This window comes from Schistocerca gregaria, chromosome 1, assembly GCF_023897955.1.
Source record: "Schistocerca gregaria isolate iqSchGreg1 chromosome 1, iqSchGreg1.2, whole genome shotgun sequence".
NCBI lineage: Eukaryota > Metazoa > Arthropoda > Insecta > Orthoptera > Acrididae > Schistocerca > Schistocerca gregaria.
In genome coordinates, this window is record NC_064920.1 from 1186387145 (window position 1) to 1186410648 (window position 23504).

At 37.8% G+C, this 23504-nt stretch overlaps 1 protein-coding gene across 1 annotated transcript in view; it reads right to left on the reverse strand.

The window, feature by feature from the left end:
• Window positions 1-23504, reverse strand: part of LOC126298023 (Down syndrome cell adhesion molecule-like protein Dscam2) — a 632609-nt gene that overhangs the window by 58369 nt on the left and 550736 nt on the right. Inside the window, exons 27-28 of the mRNA XM_049989376.1 lie at window positions 11692-11868; window positions 9079-9267 (exon numbers count right to left, since the gene is read on the reverse strand). Of these exons, the coding sequence (XP_049845333.1) occupies window positions 9079-9267; window positions 11692-11868 (366 nt within the window). The remainder of the gene's footprint in view (window positions 1-9078; window positions 9268-11691; window positions 11869-23504) is intronic.

Sequence of the window (23504 nt, forward strand, 5' to 3'; positions counted from 1 at the left end):
TTGATGCATGAAGATGTTGGTGAGCAGGAGAGTGAAATTGTAGGAAGCCCATACATGCAAATTTGTATTAATGATTGGACAGGTTATTGTTTGATTGATACTGGAAGCCTGATATCAGGAATCAGTGAAAAATTGAGGGATAGGATAAATAAAAACCATGAATTTGCAGAATTACCAGTAGTTGGGGTTAAAATTAGGGGAGCGACAGGAAGATTCAGTAAAACAGTAAAATGTCAAATTCTTTTGTCTTTCAAAGTTGGAGATATGGTCTTTGATCAGGGTTGTCTTGTCATTCCAGACCTGAGCGAGGGCATAATTCTAGGTATGGATTGGATAGTAAAAGTGGATATGGGATTTAATTGGAAAAACAAAACTGTCAAATTTAGGGAACCAACAGATAAAAATAAGTTGTATACAGAGAACTTCATTGAGAAGAATAGTAACAGTCATAATCAGATCATGGTGGTGGATTATTTAGATGATGGGAGATACACTGATCCTTTTGAAAAACAGACTTCTATTGATGACAAAGATTATCAAAGCATAGTAGAAAATAAGATTGCTGAAGCAGAGAGTTTAACTAGGGAACAACAATCTGATCTCATGGAACTTGTATGGGAATATTCTGATGTATTTAGTGACAGACCACGCAGAGTAAAAGGGTATGAATGTAAACTTGTACTCAAACCGCATGATCCATTTTTCATTAAACCTTATGGGATTCCATTAAGCAGGAGGAAAGCTGTAGAGAGGGTGTTGGAAAGATGCAGACTTGGGGGGTTATTCAGAGGTGTAATAGCGAATATAATAATCCTATCATAGCCATTGCCAAGAAGGATAATAGTGTAAGATTTGTCCTAGATTCTAGGTTCCTCAATAAATTATTATGTAGGGAAACTGATCATCCTGAAAACATTGATGAATTATTACACAAATTTGAACATGTAAAGTTTATGTCTAGCCTCGATCTGACCTCTGGATTTCATCAAATACCATTAGCAAGGGAATCTCAGAAATACACAGCATTCTTATATAATGGAAAATGTTATACCTTTAGTGTAGTAGCATTTGAGCTGAATGTATCTGTTGCAGAGATTATCAGAGCTTTAGATTATGTGTTGGGAAAGGAATTGTTACACAAACTAACTATATATGTAGATGATATTTTGGTATCCAGTAAAAGTTGGGAAGAACACATAGGGTTACTTAAAGAAATTTGTGAGGAGTTTAGAAAAGGAGGAATGTCACTGAAGTTATCGAAATGTAAATTTGCAGTGAAACAATTAACATTTTTGGGGCACATTACATCTGACAATGGAATTATGCCAGATGATGAGAAAATTGAAGCATTGCAAAGTTTCCACCACCTAGGAATAAGAAACAACTAAAGTCATTTCTCGGACTGTGTGGCTTCTATAGGATGTATTGTGTTACTCAGGCTCTTAATGCACTTTGTTTAGGGAATTTGCTTAAAAAGAATACTTTATGGGGTTGGAATAAAGATTGTCAGATTGCTTTTGAAGAGATTAAACACCAGTTGGTAAATAGTAAAATCTTATGTAGGCCAGATTTTGGGTTGCCTTGCTGTATTATGACTGACAGTAGTAACTATGGTTTAGGGGCACGCCTTTTCCAAGTGAGAAGTCAGAATGGGGTGGAAGAACATAGATCTATTGCTTTTGCCAGCAGGACATAGCAGAAACACGAGAGGCAGTACACCATTACAGAAAAGGAACTATTAGCCGTTCATTGGGCTTTCTCCAAATTTAAGAATTATTTATTGGGTCACGAGGTGATAGTCTTTTCAGATCATAAAGCACTATCCTACTTACAAGAATGTAAATTATACCATAGTAGAATCACGAGATGGGCACTTTTTCTTCAGCAGTTTAACTACACCATCAAATATATTAAAGGTGATGAAAACTGCATAGCAGATGCTCTTTCAAGGCATCCTTTGGGAGAATCTATTGGTGACAATGGTGATGAAGGAGGGAATGAATTTAAAATTATGTATTTAAAAGGGATAAATGAGGAGAAAGATGTCGTGAAAATCTGCAACGACATTAGACCATTTGTGATATCTGAGAACCCACATCCAAATGCCTATAGGTTGATCTATCCTGAATTTAGAAAACTTTTTGGTCTAAGTAACATCACGGAGTTGAAGCATTATAAAAGTCCAAGCTAAGTTTACAGTGTCACAATTTTGAAAACTTGGGACTCTGTCTTGATCTGCATCTTTGCTGTTTAATCTTGCATTTTGCTTTGTATATATTTATGGTTATTGCAATGAATATCTTATGCTCTTGCCTTGCACGATGAGTGCAAAACTTAAATGTTTCTTTATACTCACGTGATTTGAAAATATAGATTTTTAATCTTAGTATCCTTGTGTTAGTGTAAGTTGATGAGCCATACTTCATCTGTTTGAATATGGCTATGTTGTGCTCAAAAGAGCTTATTCATTTAGACATTATGCTTAATATCTTTGTTATTGATATTTATTATACACAGTGTAACTGTTTGTAACATTTTGTTACTGAAGATCCTTTATGAACCAGACTTTATGAGTAACTGGGGAGAGAAGTTTTCATGTTTCTATTCTTGTTTATGCTTATGGAGTTTTAACTTTTGTATTATCATTTTTATTGCATAACTTTGTCTTGTCCAATAACTATGGACTTTTAACGCAGTATTGGGCCATGTTGCTTCAAGACAGATCACTAGTCTTATCTTGTTTGAAAACATGTGCACTGTGCACATAAGTAGATACCTGGACAGGCATTTACTCTTGAACCAGTGAAACAATTATCATTTCTGTGAGAAACTTACCTGAACTATAGTTTTAGAACACTTATATATGCTATACATTGTTTTTCGTATTGAAGCATAACTCACGAAATATGAGTACTTAAGTATAATAATTTGTACCTTTGCCTGTTGTGAGGCTTATCTACTATTACCTCAAGTATATATGGATTTAATAGGATACCATACCCTTCAGAAATGTACATTTTGATTTACTGATACCTAACATAAAAACACAATGATAGGACTGGAGAGAAATAACAGATGAGATTTTTCAGTGGTAAACTTTTATTCGTGAATCCTTTTTATGTAATATTTAAATTTCTTTATGCCTTGCGTTATTACTTAGTCAAAATTACGGAGGTGTGACATTTGTTCTGTACCACTGAGACATCTCATTCGAAACTTACCTTGCCACTGACAATGTTGTGTCTGTAATACACAAACACTTAGGTAATTCTGTCAAGATTTGGTTCTGAGATCTATGAAATAACTGTGAAAGCAGTCTATATATGATAAAACTGTACACTCTAAATGACATTAGAAATCTGGAATTAATCACTTACTGAAGATATACATTGAAACTGCAGATATCAAAATGCTGACTATTTCACTTACTTATGCACAAAGCTATGAAACTTTGGCTTTGTTGTGTGGTCAGCTCAGTATGGGTTAATTAAATGGGGAGTAGACGTCATGTTTTATGACATAGGCAACTACACTAACCACAAATTTACACTTGTGAAGTGACTTATATGCTACGATATGGATATTTGACTGCGAGAAGTTATGACCAGAGTAACATGTGTTTACTACGAACTGTGTGAGTTGAAATATGAGGATAAAAAACTGCAAATAATCTTGAGTGAACCAGCGTTCATACTCTAATAGTGATGGTGATCCTGTTTTGCCACAGTTGCGTATACTATGTGGTTCTCATGGAGACACATAAACACTGCGCGCCTTTATGCTGGTTGGACTTCTGCGTACTGTTTAGTCTTGCACCCTGTGCATATGGCCAAGATTGATTGAAGGCTGAGTATTGGTGGCAGAAGGTGGATGATTCTGCAATATAATTAACTAATCTACATGTTTTATGTGACAAAGGAACTGGGTATGGAGAGAGGACTACACACTTACATAGATGTACACTTTACATGATTACACATTGCCTATGCCATGAGTAGAGGGAATTTTCATATATATATATTTATATTTTCTTTGAATTTTAGGATTAGAAGTGTGTTTGCTATTTTATTATCTTATATTGACAAACTGACATGACCAAGCAATTGCTAGCTTCTGTTCTGATCAGTTGAGAAAACAACAACACTTTTATGTGGATGGAGCTCTGTATCTCCGCAGATTTATGTTTTACTGACTAACTCTGAAAGAAATTGATCTTGTATAGACACAGAATATGAGATAAGGGTAGGTTGGATGAGTGTCAGCATGGAGTGGATTAGGATTAGAGGATAAAGTACATGCAGGAACTGACAAACACAAAACTTTGTGTAGTATTTACATGTATTCACTTTATTACTATTTAACTTATATTTGTGAGAAAAGTATTTTCCCACTACATTTGACGGGGTTTACAGATTCCCATTGCAATGCCACCTCTGAATTTGTACATTTGAATTATTTTATACATTTGTACAAGTGAAGCATGATACCACTGATGATGGCTGGGTTAACATGATTCCATTGCACTGCCATTTCTAAACTCTCACTTTTTAGCTATTTTACATTACATTATGGAAAACTTATTGATATGAGGACGCTGAGATGCTTATTTAACTGAGATTGTTCAAATGATACTCTTTACATAAAAAAAATTAGCGACATATTTCTCAGTAGATGTCTGAACTGAATTGAAAATAACCTTTTTAGCTGATGTTAAAACCAAGTTGATATAAGACGACATTTATCTCTTTTATGTCTTACTTTTAGTGTCTAATATATTTGTACAATCATTATATAAATATGTAAGTGAACTCTGGTAATCAAACCCAGTATGGTAGGGAAGAGGCATCCTGGGTGAGATACCAATGTATTTATATGTGACTAATTAAGTGTTGTATGATTTCAGGAAAATTACCATGATATAATTTGACAGATGAGGTGATTAAGGGGACAAATTCAAGAGGAGAAGACCAGCAGAAAGAGACAAGAAGACAACTATTGAAGATTACATTAATTACATAAAAAAGACCAGTGGTTCATTGCTTTGCGTTTCTGTCGAGATCTCTTGCAAAATACTTTTGCATGAAATCTCGAGGGGTGTGTGTAATGCAACGGACTACTGAAGAGTGCGATACCACTCTTATAGTCGCATCTGCCCTTGTGCTCCAATTTCATTTCTATGATTTTTTTTAAATTTAATATTATTGTATGTAGTATTTAATTTTGCACAAATCTTTTTTATTATATTATTCTATAATGTGAACTTTATTTGTTTATTTCTGGAGAATATGTTGGCACCAGTGTGAGGCAAAGACATTCGTGTGTGAAAGGTAGAGAGTCGGACATTGTTAAGGTGATGTTGGAGTGAGTTAGTTGGACTGTTGTGGGGAGAGCGGGTTTTTGTGAGGTGGACTGTTGATGGGATACGGAAGGAAGTCTGTCGTCTATATAGTAAAACAAAAAGCGAGTACCAGTTTTCATTAGCACACAAAGACCCGGACCTAATATTAACAATGTTAGATGGATGAAATGCACCATGGCGAGAATGAAGACGAGACCAAATTCAGCATCTAAAGGTAAGGTATTTTAATTAGTTTTAGTATCATTCTTTTGTCTAAATATTAAGCTTAACATCGTCTGTTGTAGATACAGACCACCCAAGCTGGCGGGGTGTCGTCAATTGATCATCATAATCTCAGGGTTTGAAATATAATTTAAATGAATTGAAAGTTTGTCGCTTGATATTTGATTTTCACCCCGGACGAAAGAGGGTACATTACAAGAGGAAGCATCGACATTTAACAGCCAATAAGAATTTATGAAGGGTCCCACAAAATCAACATCGATGCTTTCTTACAGATGCTCAGTGTGTGCCATGGAGAGAGCATCACCTGCAGAGTTGCCTGTTCTGTATCATACTGAGAACAGGCTGTGACAAGATGCACAGTGTCACCATAGATGCCAAGCCAAAACAGATGTTGATGGGCCGATGACTTGGTATGAGAGATTCTCCCCCGCCCCCCCTCCACCCCAGTGTCCCTGATGTAGGAGCTGAAGTGAATCCCACCATAGAGTGATCAGGATCACAATCTTGTGACAGTCCATCCATAGCTAAGGGAACAAATCCATGGACAAAAAGGTGATGAAGGAGAGCAAAATAGTTATGTAAAGGATCAAAAACCATGCTGAACAAGCTGAACAACTCAGTGCAAAACTGTATTGGCAGCAACAGCAGCTGCAAGCCATGAACCTGTAATAGGAAAATCTTCCATTGTACATTGAACCTCAACATGTAAGTGAAAATGAAGGATCTCATCCTGATCAACAGAAGGATCTGGACCCATCGGAACCTGGGACAGTACATAGGGATTGGCATGCTGCACAGTAAGCTGAAAATGTATTTCATAGTTTTAGCGAGACACAAAAGAGACCAAACACTGTAGGTGATGTGTTGCTTTGTCAGGCAATGAAGCAGAAGGATTAAACAATGACACCAAGGGCTTGTGGACAGTGATGAGGTGGAACTTTGACCTATACAAGAATACGTGAAACTTGCTGAGGGCTTTGACTTCCTGAGGGCTTAGACAATAGCAAGTGCTTCCTTTTCAACTTAGGAGTAGCACTGCTGAGTGGAGATGAGCCTTTGTGATACTTAAGCTATTGGACACTGAGAACCATCCTCATAGTGATGTGCAAGAACAGCCCTGAGGCTATATTGAGTGTAATTGCAGACTACAAGAAAAGTGTGTGAATGTTAATTCAAAGCTCATAAAATGGAAAACGTTAGTTGTAATGAAAAGGACAAATGTATATCTACTACAAAGAAAAGAGATGATGAAAATGATTTCCTGTTAAGAAGTGATTTCACATTAAAAAAATGTTACTGTGCCAGATCAAAAGATCGATCTGCAATCCAGAATTTCATTCCACCAGCTAAACAAATATTTTAAAAACATGCTGAATGTGAAAAAGAACACACCCAAAAATGGTACTGAAACGAAAGTACTGACAACTGCAGAGGTGTTTAATCCATGTGAGCATGAAATCCACAGCAGCAGTGAGGAAGAAATCTTAAGTGAACATGCAATCTGTTTAGAGAAGGGAAAACTGTGTGCACAACCTCCAGGCTGGTAGTTCATGCTGTTATTCACATAAGATCAGTAAGTGATTCTTATGTCAATACCAAACAGGACTATCGAAGGATGTAGAAGAGGGCAGTACATATGGTTACATATTTGTTTAACCCATGGGAGAATATCACAGAGATGCCGAAGAAAAGAACCTGAGCTTGCAGACACCTGTAGACAGATGCAATCTCACCAAGGGACCGCAGCAGAGCGCGCGCGCGCGCGCACACACACACACACACACACACACACACACACACACACACACACACACACACACCAAGGATTAACTTTTACAAGATTTTGGAGCCAGTGGCTTCTTCTTCTGGCAGAAGAGTTGAAGGGGAAGGAAGAAGGGTGACAGAAAAGGACTGGAGAGGTTTAAGAAAAGGGGTACAGTTCAGAAAATTCACCCAGAACTCCGTGTCAGGGGCGACTTACTGGACAGGATGAGAAGGAGAGACTGGAGAAGCAAAGATGGAAATAAAATAAAGATTCTGGAGTGGAATTAAAATTCAAAGTGAAAGGATTCAATGATACAGTTTACTGATGACATTACTATAATGAGTGAAAGTGAAGAAGAATTACATAATCTCCTGAATGGAATGAACAGTCTACTGAGAACAGAATATGGATTGAGAGAAAATCAAAGAAAGACAAAAGTAATGAGATGTAGCAGGAAAGAGAACAGCAAGAAATGTAACATCAGGATTGATGGTCATGAAGTATATGAAGTTAACGAATCTACTACCTAGGCAGCAAAATAACCAACAATGGACAGAGCAAGGAGAACATCAAAAGTAAGCTAGCACTGGTAAAAAACACATTCCTGGGTAAGAGAAGTCTACTAGTATCAAACATGGGCCTTAATTAGAGGAAGAAATTTCTGAGAATATATATTTGGATAACAGCATTGTATGGTGGTGAAAAATGGACTGTGGGAAAACCAAAACAGAAGAGAATTGAAGCATATGAGATGTGGTGCTACAGATGAATGTTGAAAAGTAGGTTAACTGATAAGGTAAGGATAGAGGAGGTTCTGCACAGAATTAGAAAGGAAAGGAATATGTGGAAAACACTGCCAAGGAGAAGGGACAGGATATAGGACATCTGTTGAGACATCAGGGAATGACTTCTGTGGTACTAGAGGGAGCTGGAGGGCAAAAACTGTAAGAGACAGAGACTGGAATACTTCCAGCAAATAATTGAGGATGTAGGCTGCATGTGTTACTCTGTGATGAAAAGGTTGGCACAGGAAATGGATTCGTGGCCGGCCACATCAAACCAGTTAGAAGACTAAAAAATTATTCTAAGTACAGAAATCTCTAGTGCCAAAAGGAGACAGCTACACAAAGAGCTTATCAACACCTTTTGCTCACACATGGTCACACAAATTCATGTCATGTGTCACCAAACAAAAGGGTTAAGAGCAAAGCAACTTTTCTACAAATATTTACATGGATCACACTATAGAGTGTGGATCTAGCATTAAGCCAAAAGTCTGCCAGGTAGAAACAACAGTTGGTGATAGTTCACAGTTGAGAGATTAAACAGAAGTGACACAGGTGTGTGGCACTAGGTGCCTGCCCCCTGTAGACTCCTGCATTGCTGACCTAGCAACAGTTACTTTCTACTTTCTTGATACAAATGAATATGACCTGTGTTATGTGATGACTGTGGAGATTAAGTTAAATAACTTACACTGTCTACATTTCGTCCCAAATGAGTCAATTGTGAAGACATGTTTGTCACCCTTGTCTACAGTGTCTCCCTGTGATTACTTGTCACTACAAATCTTTTGTGTTTTAATTCAGAGGTCCCAACAGTTTTTACAGTTCCTGTAATGTGGGCTTTCACCATAAATTATTTACTGATTATAATGCACAATATTGATAAAAAGTATTGTACTCAGCTAACTATTAGATAATTTTCACACTCTTAAGTAAATACATACCTAAAATTGGTGCACCTCCATCTTTCGGAGAAGTCCACTGTATTTTAATGCTGTGATGGTCAGAACCAATAACTTCCAGTAAGGGAACTTCAGGAGGCAAAATTATAATGATCTTGTAACTTATTTTATCTTCACCGAACAAGTTTCTTGCGTAGCATGAGTAGTTTCCCTCATTCTCCTTCTTCAAATCTAGCAAACAGGCAGGCAGCAAACATTTAGTTTTGGCTTACAAGATTAAAAGGAAATAAAGAAGCAACTGACTACACTTTTGGGAATGCCTATAGCAGAACAAAATCAACTCTCAATTGTTAATAAGTGCAACCTCCAAACACCATTATGGAAAGGAAGAAGAGTATATATACCACAGTGGAGGAGCTTTTGTCAGCTGGGAGGATTATAAGGTCAAGATCACTTTTTAGGTGGTGGGCTGCGATTCTTTCTCTGGATGAAGGGTTAGCTTGCATGTTGTGGGATTTTGGGAATGTTGGTGAGGCAAGGTTTGAGGTTCAGAAATTCTGGAGTGTCAACATTGGGGGAGGACCACATTTGGATTGAGTGAACTGAGTCACGCAAGGTTCAACATTGGCTGACTCAGTTCATAAAGGCTTCTTCACAGTGGCAGCTGTCAGATTCATCCACCTAAAAACCCTGCCACAGTGATCCCATTCCAGAAATCCAACAGGATCGCCGGTCTATCCTCATATCCTTAGGCCCATCCCAGAACCTCTCCCCTGAGTCCCTCTCTCTCCTCACCTCTACCAATCCCTGCACTCCTACCTCCTACATGCTTCCTAAAGTCCATGGGCCCAACCACCCAGGATGCCCCATTGTGGCCAGTTACTGTGCCCCCCCTCCCCCCCTCCCAGTGAAAGAATCTCTGCTCTTGTAGACCAACACCTTCAGCGTATTGCCTAAACTTATCCTATTATAGAAAGGCACCGACTATTTTCTCCATCAGCTCTCCATAGTTCCTGCCTCTGTTCATCAATATTGATGCCACTTTCCTTGACACTAACATCTACAATGCCTGTGTCCTTGCCACTGCTGAACCCTACCGTTCCCAACGTCCAATGGATTCCAAACCTACAGCCTCATTCTTGTTCACCATGACCATCTATATCCTCACCCACAATTACTTCACCTTTGAAGGCATCACCTACAAACAAGTCCCTGGTATAACAATGGACACCTGCATAGCACCATCTTATGCCAACTTATTCATGGGGCATCTAGAGGAATCCTTCCTAACCATCCAGAATCCTAAACCCCCTCACCTTGTTCAGATTCATTGATGACATCTTCATGATCTGGATCGAAGGTGAGGAAACAATGCACAGTCCTTCACAATCTCTCATCTTCTCCCCTATTCATTACACCTGGTCCTCTCACGACAAGCCACCTTGCTCGATGTCGATTTACATCTCGGAAGTGGCAACATCAACTCCTCCATCCATATCAAACCTACCAACCACCAGCAATATCTCCACTTTGACACCTGCTGCTCTATCTGTACCACCATCTGTGCTAAATGATTGCTGCCTCTGCATGATCTCCCAAAGCAATGATGTTATCAATATTGCTAGGCAGAAATGTTACTAAGTTCTTACACAGTCTACAACACTAGTTACTGCCAACCATCCATGTGGAGCACATGTTGATCTCACTGCGGACTTCTAGACGAGCCACACACAACTGATTTCAGCAAAGTGTACGCGCCTGAAAATGGCGTTGACGCAACACCGAAACTAGCAGTGAAGTAAATAAAAAACTGTAAGTACAGCTGGAGGAGTTTCATTTTTAATAAAAATTATACCAGCTGTTTCCCACCTTCATCCAGTTTAAATATGGATATACGAAGATTAATGGTTTCTAGCTGACTGTCTCTTTTCCCTCCCCCCTCTATTAATTAAATTTTCATTCTCCTTGTATTCACAGGAACATTTTGCCGAAAACATTACAATGAAAGATTTCCTTGGAAGAGTTTGCATTCCATTGTGTTGGCTGTAATTACATCACTTTCATTTGTGTTTGTGTGTGTGTGTGTGAGTTAGAGAGAGAGAGAGAGAGAGAGAGAGAGAGAGAGAGAGAGAGAGAGAGAGAGAGAGAGAGAGAGAGAGATGTCACTCTGGTTAAAATAACTCATTAAAATAACTTGCAGTAACATCTGTGTAATTTTTTAATTTTTCTCTGTTCTGTCTGCTGTTTATCTCTCAATTATAGTATTTCTGTTTAGTTAATGATTGTGTAAATTTGTCACTTTGTTTCTCCAGAAACTTACATGATGCCAAATTTGTGGACTCATAGGCATTTTACTAGCTGTTAAACTGCATTTGTTTTACATTGCTTACCTTAATTTGCAGTGTTTGCAATTATGGTAACTACTACAGAAATCAGCACGATGTCACTAATACATTATTATATTAATAGTCTTCATAAATTTGGTTAAAATTCCATCAATGTTGGAACTGTGATAGTTGCTGTGGATATTGTATCTAATTGGTTTTGAAAGAATACTGTTTCAAGATAGGAATTTCATTATTTACAAAACACAATAAATATGCAAAAATAGAAATGAAATGGAATAAGAATTCTTGAAGAATGTTAATTACTTACTTGAAATGAGAAGAGAGTTCTTGGATACTCTAAATCTGGAATCAGTTTTCAGAATCTCCTTCCCATGCTGCCACCAAACATTTGGTGTGGGGTTGCCAATAGAAATGCATGCAAGTGCCACATGAGAGTTTAGAGCCTCATGTAAAACTTGGGAAAATGATGCAATTCGAGCAGGAGCTGAAAATGATTGCAAGATTACCATTGTAGCATAAATATACTTTAGATACATATATTCCACAGTAAAGGAGAAAGCAACAACAGGAACTTTAAAATTATAAAAGCTGCACATCATGTCAAAGACTACAGTTTGGTCTTACTGTTTGATGTGGCTTGACACAATTTTTGAACCTCAAAACGTTGTCCTTGTACTGTGCCAAATTTCAACATAGGAGGTTAACTCTATGGCAGAGGTGGGTGTACAAAGCATACCACAATATTAATACGACAGATGCTGCAAATGTGTTCAAATATGTTCAACAGGAAGACATCATTTTACAGTAAGAGTCATTTGGGTCTACCAAAGTCTACATATGTCTGTTCCTTTCTACATTCCTTTTGAAATTTTAAATGCTTAGTACAGGCTCTATGACACAAACTGTAAAAAATACTGTTCAATCTGCCTTTTGATTCTGGACATTTTGTTCCCAAACCTGCAAGTTATTTTTATAGCTTGTTTTTGTGGAAACTATTTAACGCAATACTGTGTTAAATATTGTTTTCTTGGGTTAGGTTATAGCACTAAAAAATGCACAACACAAATAAATACAGTAGCATTTTACAGAAATTATGTAATTAAGATGGCTTTGAATTTGTAAAATAAGGGAAAGGCAACCACTCACCTACAGCTAAGGACCGGAAAAATTAACATTGTACAATAAACGCACAATACATGTAATTTTGTCTCAAAATGCGAAATTACTTAATAGATGTTATTTTATAGCGAATTGTATCCAGATGAACTATTTTATCAGAGACAGTTTGAAATAGCTATATTTTCTGCATATCAATATCAAAAATTTAACCAGATTTCGGTTGCTGATATCGTACATCATCTGGCGAAGCCCAGTTTGGAAAGATAATGTGGATAAGAACCTGTTTGCAAAATAAAAAGTACAGGAATGCAAGGATGTATCAATGTGCACAATGCTCTGCTGCCATCTCAATTGTGGGCAGTTGAAGGGAGATACAAGACAGTTAATATAATGTAGTACTCAGCCATGCCACCTTTTATTTTATAACAAAGAAACGCTTGTGTTTGTTTCTTAGCTAAGGTTCAAATGTTGGAATAATGCGGACATTTTTAACATGGAAAATTAGGTGGCAGATGTTTCGAACTGTGCCTGCATCATATACCACTTGAGGTTAGGCCTGAACTAGGTTGTTAACAATACAGTACCAACCTCAACAAGCAATTGTGCAGTTGCTGTTTCCGAATGCTTTGTGTTGTGCGGTGCTCGTTGTTTTCTTATATTGAAATAAGTGAAAGGCATAATGCTGATCCACCACAAATTTTGATTACAATCCTTACAACACCTGAAGAGATTGGCAATCCCTCTGGTAATGTGTCAGTTCAGCTTTTGCAGAACATAGGTGTGGGCTGCTGCCTTACAAAATGGGAGGTGGAGCTTGTTTCCCAAAACTGCTTGTTACACCTATGGCAGTCAAAATTATAGTTTGTTTGTGATGATGGCTATATAGTGCCCACGCTCTGCACTATAGCACTCAGAAAATAAAATCTGTCATTTTTTGTCTGCACCGAAATTCTTTCCCTACCATTACAACAGAATTGCTGGTACTTTCAGTTCTACTGCTGTGCTACTACTACTTCTATACTAATTACCTTGTCAGTTCTACCTGTAGCATTGTCAAACATGGGTTGCATGGCTGTGAAAGCCCACAAAAGGTCGAAATTAATGTTCTACAGAAATTTTAATCATTGAAATGGATGGGATAAACAAGTAATGTCCAGAAACTCCTTAAATTGCAGACACATTTAGTTCACCAGCAGGGAAATGTTGCTACTTTTTTACAGAACAATCAGGTTTTGAAAGATTAAATACATTCAAGGGAAGAAAATAAAGGCCATTTCAAAAGAAAAGCTATAGAAGTTTTTGCAAAAACAAACATTCCAGACAAAAAGTTCCCAATCAGCTCCTTTTTTTTAACAGTCAGTTTCACATAAGTACGGCTTTGTCTGTCTTCACTCATGTAGCATGACAACCTTTTAAATTTGTGCATCTAATCATTTACAAACAAGAAAATGGAAGTGAATTTTGACACAAAGAGGTGCTAAGTTTTGAGAAAAATAGATGCTACATGGTCCCTACCTATAGCAGACTGATGTGCGGAGTATAGAAACACATAACAGAAAATAGTATCCATACTAGCTTTCAAGCTCTTGTTTTTTTTTTTTTTTAATTTGAAGTACACACACACACACAAAACTACTCAGACATTTGAACATACGGTCCCACAACCACAGCAAGACTGATTATTGTTTATCAATTACTAAAAGCAGCCACCTGGGCTGATGGAGCTGTGAAGGGGGTAGTCCTTCTGCAAACATTAGTATTCAATGAACTGTGAATGAAGCCCGACCAACAGGGATTACATGCATTGATCAAAAATGATAGTGTATTGAGAATGGCTAGTTTCTAGCTGAAATCTAGATCTGCCAATAAGTTTCAAAAGGATGACTGATAGCTGAAGTTTGTTATTTACAATTCAATAACAGTCGCTGCTTGCAACAACCTCTGAATGGAGGGCAACCTGATAACCAAGAGTGTCAGATCTTCAAACAAAGTGGGGCTCTCACACCTCCTTATCAGTTCTCATGTGGCAACAAGTGAAGTAACTATTTACTGTGTGTTGTGTTCATCATTTTAGCACATGCTATAGTGATTTTAGTTTGAAAAAAAAAATTAGAAATCAAGAGGCAAGTTAGGCAGACTCCTGCTTTAAAAATTTAATGGACAGTTAAAATGAAAAGTCACCAGTTCAATAGAAAATTTAACGCCGAATTGTACAGCAAGCAGGAATGACTGTGTGGCTGTGATATAGAAAATGTCTCATTCTGTATTCCTCTTTTATTTTATGAAGGAGAGGTATTATGGACTAAACAAGGAGTCTGTGCTATTGTCCATCTCTATAACAAAATTAGGAAACACGAACTTTCTACGGTTAATGTGACTAACATTTTCCATCTGGCAAGTGTGGACAATGTACATATAGCTTACCCACTTCGACTGTGGGTACAGAATGTCAGGGCATTACACAACCAAAAAGGTATTGATAATAGGTACACACTAAATCTAATTATTAACTGTATTTGTTTCTGTGACACATTGGAACTTGGCCTCAGATGACAGTTAACTGGATGAGACTTAATCATTTAGCAATCCCAGCATTTTTTGTGCCTTTATTAATTTTGGTGCATAATTAAGAGTCCATATTAAAGATGCAATTAGAAAACACAAGTTTTCAAAGGCATCTTTAAAACCATCCAGAATGATCTGCTCCAATGCATGCTTCAAGTCTGCCAAGTGGAAATTAGAAAAGAAATTAAAGGCACTGAGTTTTTGGCTGTAACAGCTGACAAAACCAGTGATGTAGCCTGTGATTTCCAGATTGTTGTAGTATATAGACACATTATTAATGGAAGGCCAGTTGAAAGATTTTTGCCCTTTATAGCTGGGAAAGCATGATGCCCACTAGCAGTTACATCACAGAACAGACAAATCACCATTTGAAGAACTGTCAAGTCAAACTAATATCACGAACATATTACGGTGCAGTATCCATGAGTGGTTTGTCATGTGGGTGCAGGTGCTTGTTAAGGAAAAGTTTCCCAATGCTTCATACATACATTATTATGCCCAGCAGTTGAATCTCAAACACTTCAGTTACTACAAACATGTAATTATTTTTCACTAAAATTCTGGGGGTTTGCATCTTCTTTTCCACATCTCTGCAAAGAACAGCAATTCTCAACAAGACCGTATGAAAACAACTGCCACATTCAGTGCCTACCCAATGAAATTTCTGGTTAAGGAGCATCAACATTGTTTTCGAATACAGCTAAGATATTATCAACTGCATACATAATATAAGCAATGAGCCTATGCCTTAGTAACAACAATTTTAAAGGATGAAAGGTTTGTTTTCTGGCCCTCATCTTCTTATAAAATTTTGATCGATGTGGATTTTTTTGTACAACTGGCTACAGAAAAGGGGTATTGAGCCAGCCCACATGCACAATCAGCTGACAGCTTTTGAGCATGAAATTACAAACATTAGGGATGGAGTGAATGAAAATTTAAGATTTGTACCAGTATAATGAAAGAGAGAACTGAAGATGGAGGATGACGTCTAATCTAATGTGAGATGCAAAAGAAGTATGTGATGTTATTAAGAGAGGAGGCAAAAGAAAGATTCAAGTTCACTGGACAACTGGCTGCAGCCTCTCTTTTTCTACCAGTTTTCCAGGAACTTTCTTCTGAGCTACTATCAAGTACAATCCTTCTTTTGGAAGCAAAGAAACCTCAAATGGAACCCTGTTGTTTATGGAAGAGAAGAGTTCAAAAGTATGTGTGGAGCTTTGAGCTTGCTGGGTTATATAACAGATAATTTTAGTGATACACTGAGCAAATCTATGAAACTCTTGAAAGTGATAATTATAATTCCAATGACCACATCAGATGCAGAGCTTTGTTCTTCATCACTGAAACACGTAAAAACCTTCTTACAAAACACTATGCACCAAGTAAGACTATCAGCACTCACAATATTCTCTATTGAATGAGACCTTATTTTAGAAATTTTTGACTTCAATCAAAGAGTAATTGAAAACTATGCAAATATGAATGAAAGAAGAATGGAGTTGCTATATAAGTGATCAACACCATTTCAACAGTCAAACAACATTAACTTCAGTTCTGCTGAAAAAGGTTAGTAAGACAGTTATACTACATATACACAGAGTTGCAATTCATCTTAATTTCTTTTATTCTGCAAAGTAATACTTCACTCTACTTACATGTTTTGGCATTATTAAGAATAGATACTGCAGTGACATGACAGAGCAATCTATTTATGTCACATATTACAAAAACATGAGCAGTGTTCTGCCTTTCTCTCCTCTGTTAGTGTATAACATGGTGGGCAAAATGTGCCACCATCTTTTTTGGTCACGAGCCACTGCTGAGTAACATGATTGTGAATAAAGCAGATAAAGGAGGTACTGTAGTACTGTTAAGTGAATCACATTATACAAGCACTGTGGAAGAATTTTTTAATCTTTCCTGCTACAAAAACTACGGAAAAATCCAACAGCTAAATACAGTGGTCAGGCTAAGTAGTTAGTAACAAACGTTCCAGTAATTTTTTTCTGAATATATTTGTAAGAGCATTTTTCAAATGAATAGTAGGGCTCCACAGCTGTTTGGCTACCCAAAAAACATCCTAAGTGTTAATCTGATCAGCAGTATCTGCAATACAAAAGCACCAGTACACAATACTGTGAGGAGGATCAACATCATCTTGCAAAAAGAACTGGGTTTCACAGGGAAATGTAGCATTAAGAACAGTTTATATTTAGTAAACAAGTTAACAGTTGTTAGAATTCTGACAAACACATAATTAGTTTCTTCTGATGTATACTGCTTGTTCTTAAGCATTCCTTTGAACAATTGTAATGATATTGTGACACAATCATTGCATTTACATAATGTTAATCAGGAAGAACAGCTAATCATAATCAGTACAGTTCAATGTTGCTTAAATAAGAGTCATTTCCACTTTCAAGTGAACAAATATAAGCGAGCACATGGTCTGGTAATGGCCTCATCCTTATCCCTCTTGGTAGCAGAAATGCTCATGGACAAGTGGGAGACTGGTTTTCTTAAGAGTGAACCATTGGCAAAACACGTTAAGAATTGGTATAGGTATGTCAATGATATTCTCTGTAAGTGGAAATGTTCCACTAGACAACTTATGAAGTTCTTAGAAAATGTGAATCAGTGGCATACTAACATAAAGGTCATGCCACAGTTCAGTGTTTCCACCAATAATTTCCTAGACATCAACTTACAGAAAGAAAATAGCAAAAATGAATTAAAAATTTACTGAAAAGCCCAGGGTACCCTGCTATTCCTCTCCCTTCTTCCCCATCCCACTTGATATTGCTGTTTCTACTGATGTGACACTGTTGCATTCTAGCCAGACATGCCCGAAATAGTGCTCATTTGAGTGTGAGGTCTACTTGCTTATGTGAATGATGGTAGTTCTCCTTTCTGAAGGAGGCTTTGGCCGAAAGATTTATGTGTAACAGTCTTTTTGTTGTGCCTATCTGCAACTGAATGTGTCATCTTTATGCTGAGCAGCAATTTATCTTTTGCACAGCAATGCAATCAGACAGAGAAGAATACAGCTGGGGTGCTATCAAGTCAAATACAACAAATGCAGCCACAGATGTGTTAGGAATAAGGAAGATGGTGCCTAGGAGGCCCTGAATGACACCAGAAACATAGGAACTCATTGACAAAAGTAACAGGCTAAAAGAAAAGATTCATGATCAAGACAAAGCAATCAAAAACATGACAACAACAATGTGCCCTTCAGACAAAGAAAAGTGGTTTGGAAAAAGTAGCAAAGAAATGGAAGATGATTTTAAATTTTGGAAACTGGTGAAGCGTACTCTATGATCAAAATTTTGCGGCACAGACAGAGAACCAGGAGTACCATAGTAAGAGGTAAAACATGTAAGTCATAAATGGAAAGAATATATTGTAGGCATGTACAGTTGTGCTGAAATTGGAAGTTTGGCTAAATTTATTGAAGATGAAAAACTTAATTAGCGAAAACAATAAAGGAATATACACAATGAAAAATTCTTCCTTGCACTAAATAGGTTAAAATTGAATAAAATAATGAGTGTAGATGATATCTCCACAGAAATACAACACAGTAGTGATAACATAAAAATTAAATTGTTTACTGCAGTATCCAAACAATATGAGGGGTATATAATAATACCTGACTTCACAAAAAACGTAGGATTATTGCATTATGCAAGATTAAAAATTCAAAGGATTGGTTCCAAGTGAAAAAAGTTTCTTGGGCAGAAAAGTGTTGATGAAGTGTGGAGACAGCTTAGTGTGGAGATGTCATTTCTTCCTTAAGGTGCAGGGAATGAATCCAAAAAACATAATATGGAGTGATGAAACACAGTTGAACATGTGTCTTGCAAGATAAGTCTCATGGACAAATGATACACGTCATGGAGTGATAAGTATGCCTGCAGGAAAGGGGGACCAACTTATGCTTCCTTATGCTGATTCTGTTAATGGTTTTGTGCCTGGTGCTACTTTGTTTTTTTCAGAAAAGAAAACTGTAGGCTACCATGAAGAAATGAAAGCTGAAACATTTCAAGACTTGTTCTTTACTTATTTGCTACCAAATGTCAGCTCGGGTAGTACTTTTGCAATTGATAATGCAACACATTATTCTCTGTAATTAAATAAGGCACCAACTGTATCCATAAGGAAGGATGAAATTTTGGCCTGGATGAAGGAAATAACATAGATTGTGAACAGAACAGGGAAGAAGCAGAACATTTAGAATTGGTGAGGAAATACAAACCACAGAACATGCAATATATAATGGATCAATTAACAGAGGACCATGACCACCAAGTTCCACACCTTCCTCCATATCATTGCACTTCAACCCCACTGAACTTGTCTGGGCTCAAATTAAAGCACACGATGTGAAGCAAAATATGACATTTATGCTATGAGACACAGAGAGACTGGCAAACAAGGCTGTTACACAAATAGCATCACATAAATGCAAGAAGATTGGGAACCATGAGTGGAAAAAAATCAAATGAAGAAGAGGGCTAAGAGAAGAAACAATACCAAATATAGTTGTTTCTTTCTCAGATGATTAGGACAGCAGTAAAGATTGTGACACCAGTGTGATCACAATAAAAGAGTGCTGAACTGATTATGATGATCTTGGAGTTGCTGTTCTTCCAGAGGAAAATTAGAAGTAAGGTCATAATTTGTTATTTATCACATTACTTTCTTGATCTTTGTGTTTCCTTGTCAATGTTTACAAAATATTGTGAGTGTGTGTGGTCCTCTCTTTGTCACCTGCACTAGGTAGGCAAGTATTTACAACAGTTTCATTTACAGCCATTTCAACATCACTGTACAAGCAGTATTCTTCCCATTTGCTACACTTTCCTGCAGTGTCATCCCGAGTTCCCAGTAGTAAGACATTAGAAGTGACTACAGTATTCCACATATTTGCAGCATACAAAGCCCACTGATATAATGGGCTCTCCAAAATGCCTTTTGATCATCCTATGATCACACTATTGTAATCATAAGGTGGTGAGCAAATACCATTTCAGTCTTTATTTTGAGCCAACACGTCAATAGCATATGACTTCTTGGCTGGTTTATTTGTATAAATTAATATTTAGATAAAAGTTATAACAAGGGGAATGCTTATTTGCAGCCACTCAACAATCACACTTTAATGTGACACTTTCAGGGAGTTTTTTGAGTCTACCTCTTATCGTAAGTTGCATTATAAATAATAATAACACAACAGATAACAATTGCTACCATAAGCAGTCAGCTGTACTGAACATTGCAGTTGTTAGCTGACAACAGCACTATCTGGGATCTTCCTACGGCGACTGGACTATAGCCCTTCTGTCACAGGCATAAAAAATGTTACTATAAATGGTTGGAGGGAGGATTAAAAAGAAAAGGGATTTGAACTTAGCCAATGATCAATTTGTTTTCAGATCAGGGAAAGGAATGAGGGAAGTGATATTGGCATTATGTTAAATTTTGGAAAGAAGATTAGAAGTTAACAGTAAAACGTATATAGCACATACTGACCTAGAAAATGCATTTCCTATGGCTGATTTGAAGTTGTTATTTAAAGCAATGCACAAAGCAGAACTTGACTGAAAGGATAGTTGATTAATTTTGATTATTCCTGGGTACAAACTATTCCTGGGTACAAAAGCACTGAACTAGATATTAATAGCAGCAAGAAAATGGCAAAAATCAGAAGAGTGTGAGACTGGGGCACTCTCTATCACCCCATTTATTTAATATGTTCATCAAGGAGGCAATTACAGCAATGAAAGAAAAGCCAACTGGACTCAAAATTAATGGCACGTATATTCACTGCAATCAGTGACTGGCTCAGAGAAGGAACCAAATGAAACACTTAAGGTCTTAAATGGGAAGATAACAAAACTAAAAATAAATATCAAGAAGACAAAAGTCATGGTCATAGATAAGACAGGAAATGAGGCTGTGTTAGGTTAGTTACCTGTTCCACAGATCACTTTGCACAATAGATTGTAATGATGTGGAATGAGTCATTTTACATTCACATTGCAAATTAATTTGTACATATGTTTACATTCTGAACATTTTACAAAAGGAAAAGCTATATACAGATATGAGTTAGTAATTCTTACCCTTTTTCACACCGCAGTAGTAGAAATTCTTCTATTGAATAGAAGCTGCCAAAGAAAAACTTTCTGAGTTTGTTTTCTATTTTTACTTTGCTGCCTGTCGGGCATTTTATATCACTGGGTGAGTGATCAAAATTTTTTGTTGCAGATTGTGCACTTCTTTTTTGGCTAGACAACTTTAATGTGGAGTAATGAATGTCTTTTTCCTTCTGATGTTGAAATTATGTACATAATTCCTTTTGAACTGTAGTGGATTCTTTACAAGAAACTTCATGAGGGAGTACATATACTGTGAAGCAGTAGCAAGAATGCCCAACTCCTTAAACAGATGTCTACAAAATTATCATGGGTGAGAATCACACACTCTTAGAGCACATTTTTGTGCAATGACAAGTTTCTTTCTTAAAGATGAGTTATGGCAGGACGTTATTCCATGTGTAATTATAGAATGCAAATATGCAAAATATGTTGACTTACTTATTTGTTTCTCCCCAAGAATTACAATGATTCTAAGTCCAAATTTGGTTGAACTAAGTTGATTTAGGTGTTCCAAAATGTGATTTTCCCAATTTAAATTCTCATCAATATGCACACCTAAAAATTTTAAAGTTTCCACTGTATGTTACACTTATCATTAGTGTAGTACACCTAGATGTGCAGAACTGAATATGTTAACAAAGAGATAGAGGGGCTGGCCAGTACTTACCTCAGCTCAGTACAGCCGATAGAGACACAAAAAACAACCGAAAATTTAAGCTCCTAGCTTTCGGAATAAATGTTCCTTCATCAGGGAGGAGAGAGGGGAAAGAAAGGGAAGAAGGGAAAGTGGATTTAGTTACTCACAACCCAGGTTATGAAGCAACAGGGAAAGGAAAACAGGGAAGGTAGCAAGGATGGAGGCATGGTTGTCAGAGGGAAGCCAAAGATATTCTACTGCAGGTACTGTGCCAGCTTCAAACCAAAGAGGATGCATACAGAAGTAAAGAGGTGTATAGTATAAAGATGTAGGATGGAAAGATGCATGAATGGCTAAAGAGGAAAGGGAAAGAGGAGAAGACTGAAAAGTAAATGGGAGTGAGGTTGTTTAACGTAGGTTTAGTCCAGGGGGATGGCGGGATGAAAGGATGTGCTGGAGTGCAAGTTCCCATCTCCGCAGTTCAGAGGGACTGGTGTTGGGTGGGAGAAGCCAAATGGCACGTACAGTGTAGCAGGTTCCTAGGTCCCTAGAATTATGCTGGAGGGCATGCTCCGCTACTGGGTATTGGACATCTCCTAGGCGGACAGTTCGTCTGTGTCCGTTCATGCGCTCAGCCAGTTTAGTTGTTGTCATACCGATGTAAAAGGCTGTGCAGTGCAGGCATGTCAGCTGATAAATGACATGTGTAGTCTCACACGTGGCCCTTCCTTGAATTGTGTATGTTTTCCTAGTAGCGGGGCTGGAGTAGGTGGTTGTGGGGGGATGCATGGGGCAGGTTTTGCAGCGGGGTCGGTTACAGGGGTAGGAACCACTGGGTAGAGAAGGTAGTCTGGGAATATTGCAGGGTTTAACAAGGATGTTACGGAGGTTAGGGGGACGACGAAAGGCAACTCTGGGTGGTGTGGGGAGAATTTTGTCAAGGGATGATCTCATTTCAGGGGTTGACTTGAGAAAGTCATATCCCTGGCGGAGTAATTTATTGATGTATTCGAGGCCAGGATAATATTGGGTGACAAGGGGGATGCTTCTGTGTGGTCTGAGGCTAGGAATATTGTTGTTGGACGGGGAGGAATGTATTGCTCGGGAGATCTGTTTGTGGACAAGGTCTGCAGGATAGTTGCGGGAGAGGAAAGCACTGGTCAGGTTATTGGTGTAATTGTTGAGGGATTCGTCACTGGAGCAGATACGTTTGCCACGAATACCTAGGCTGTAGGGAAGGGAGCGTTTGATGTGGAATGGATGGCAGCTATCAAAGTGAAGGTACTGTTGTTTGTTGGTGGGTTTGATATGGACAGAGGTGTGGATGTGAGCTTCAACAAGATGAAGGTCAACATCCAGGAAGGTGGCTTTGGTTTTGGAGAAGGACCAGGTGAAATTCAGATTCGAAAAGGAGTTGAGGTTATGGAGAAAATTAAGGAGTGTTTCTTCACCATGAGTCCAGACCACAAAGATGTCATCTATAAACCTATACCAGGCCAGGGGAAGCAGCTGTTGGGTCTTCAGGAAAGCCTCCTCCATGCGGCCCATGAAGAGGTTGGCATAGGATGGAGCCATCCTGATTCCCATGGCAGTTCGGGAGATCTGTTTGTGGACAAGGTCTGCAGGATAGTT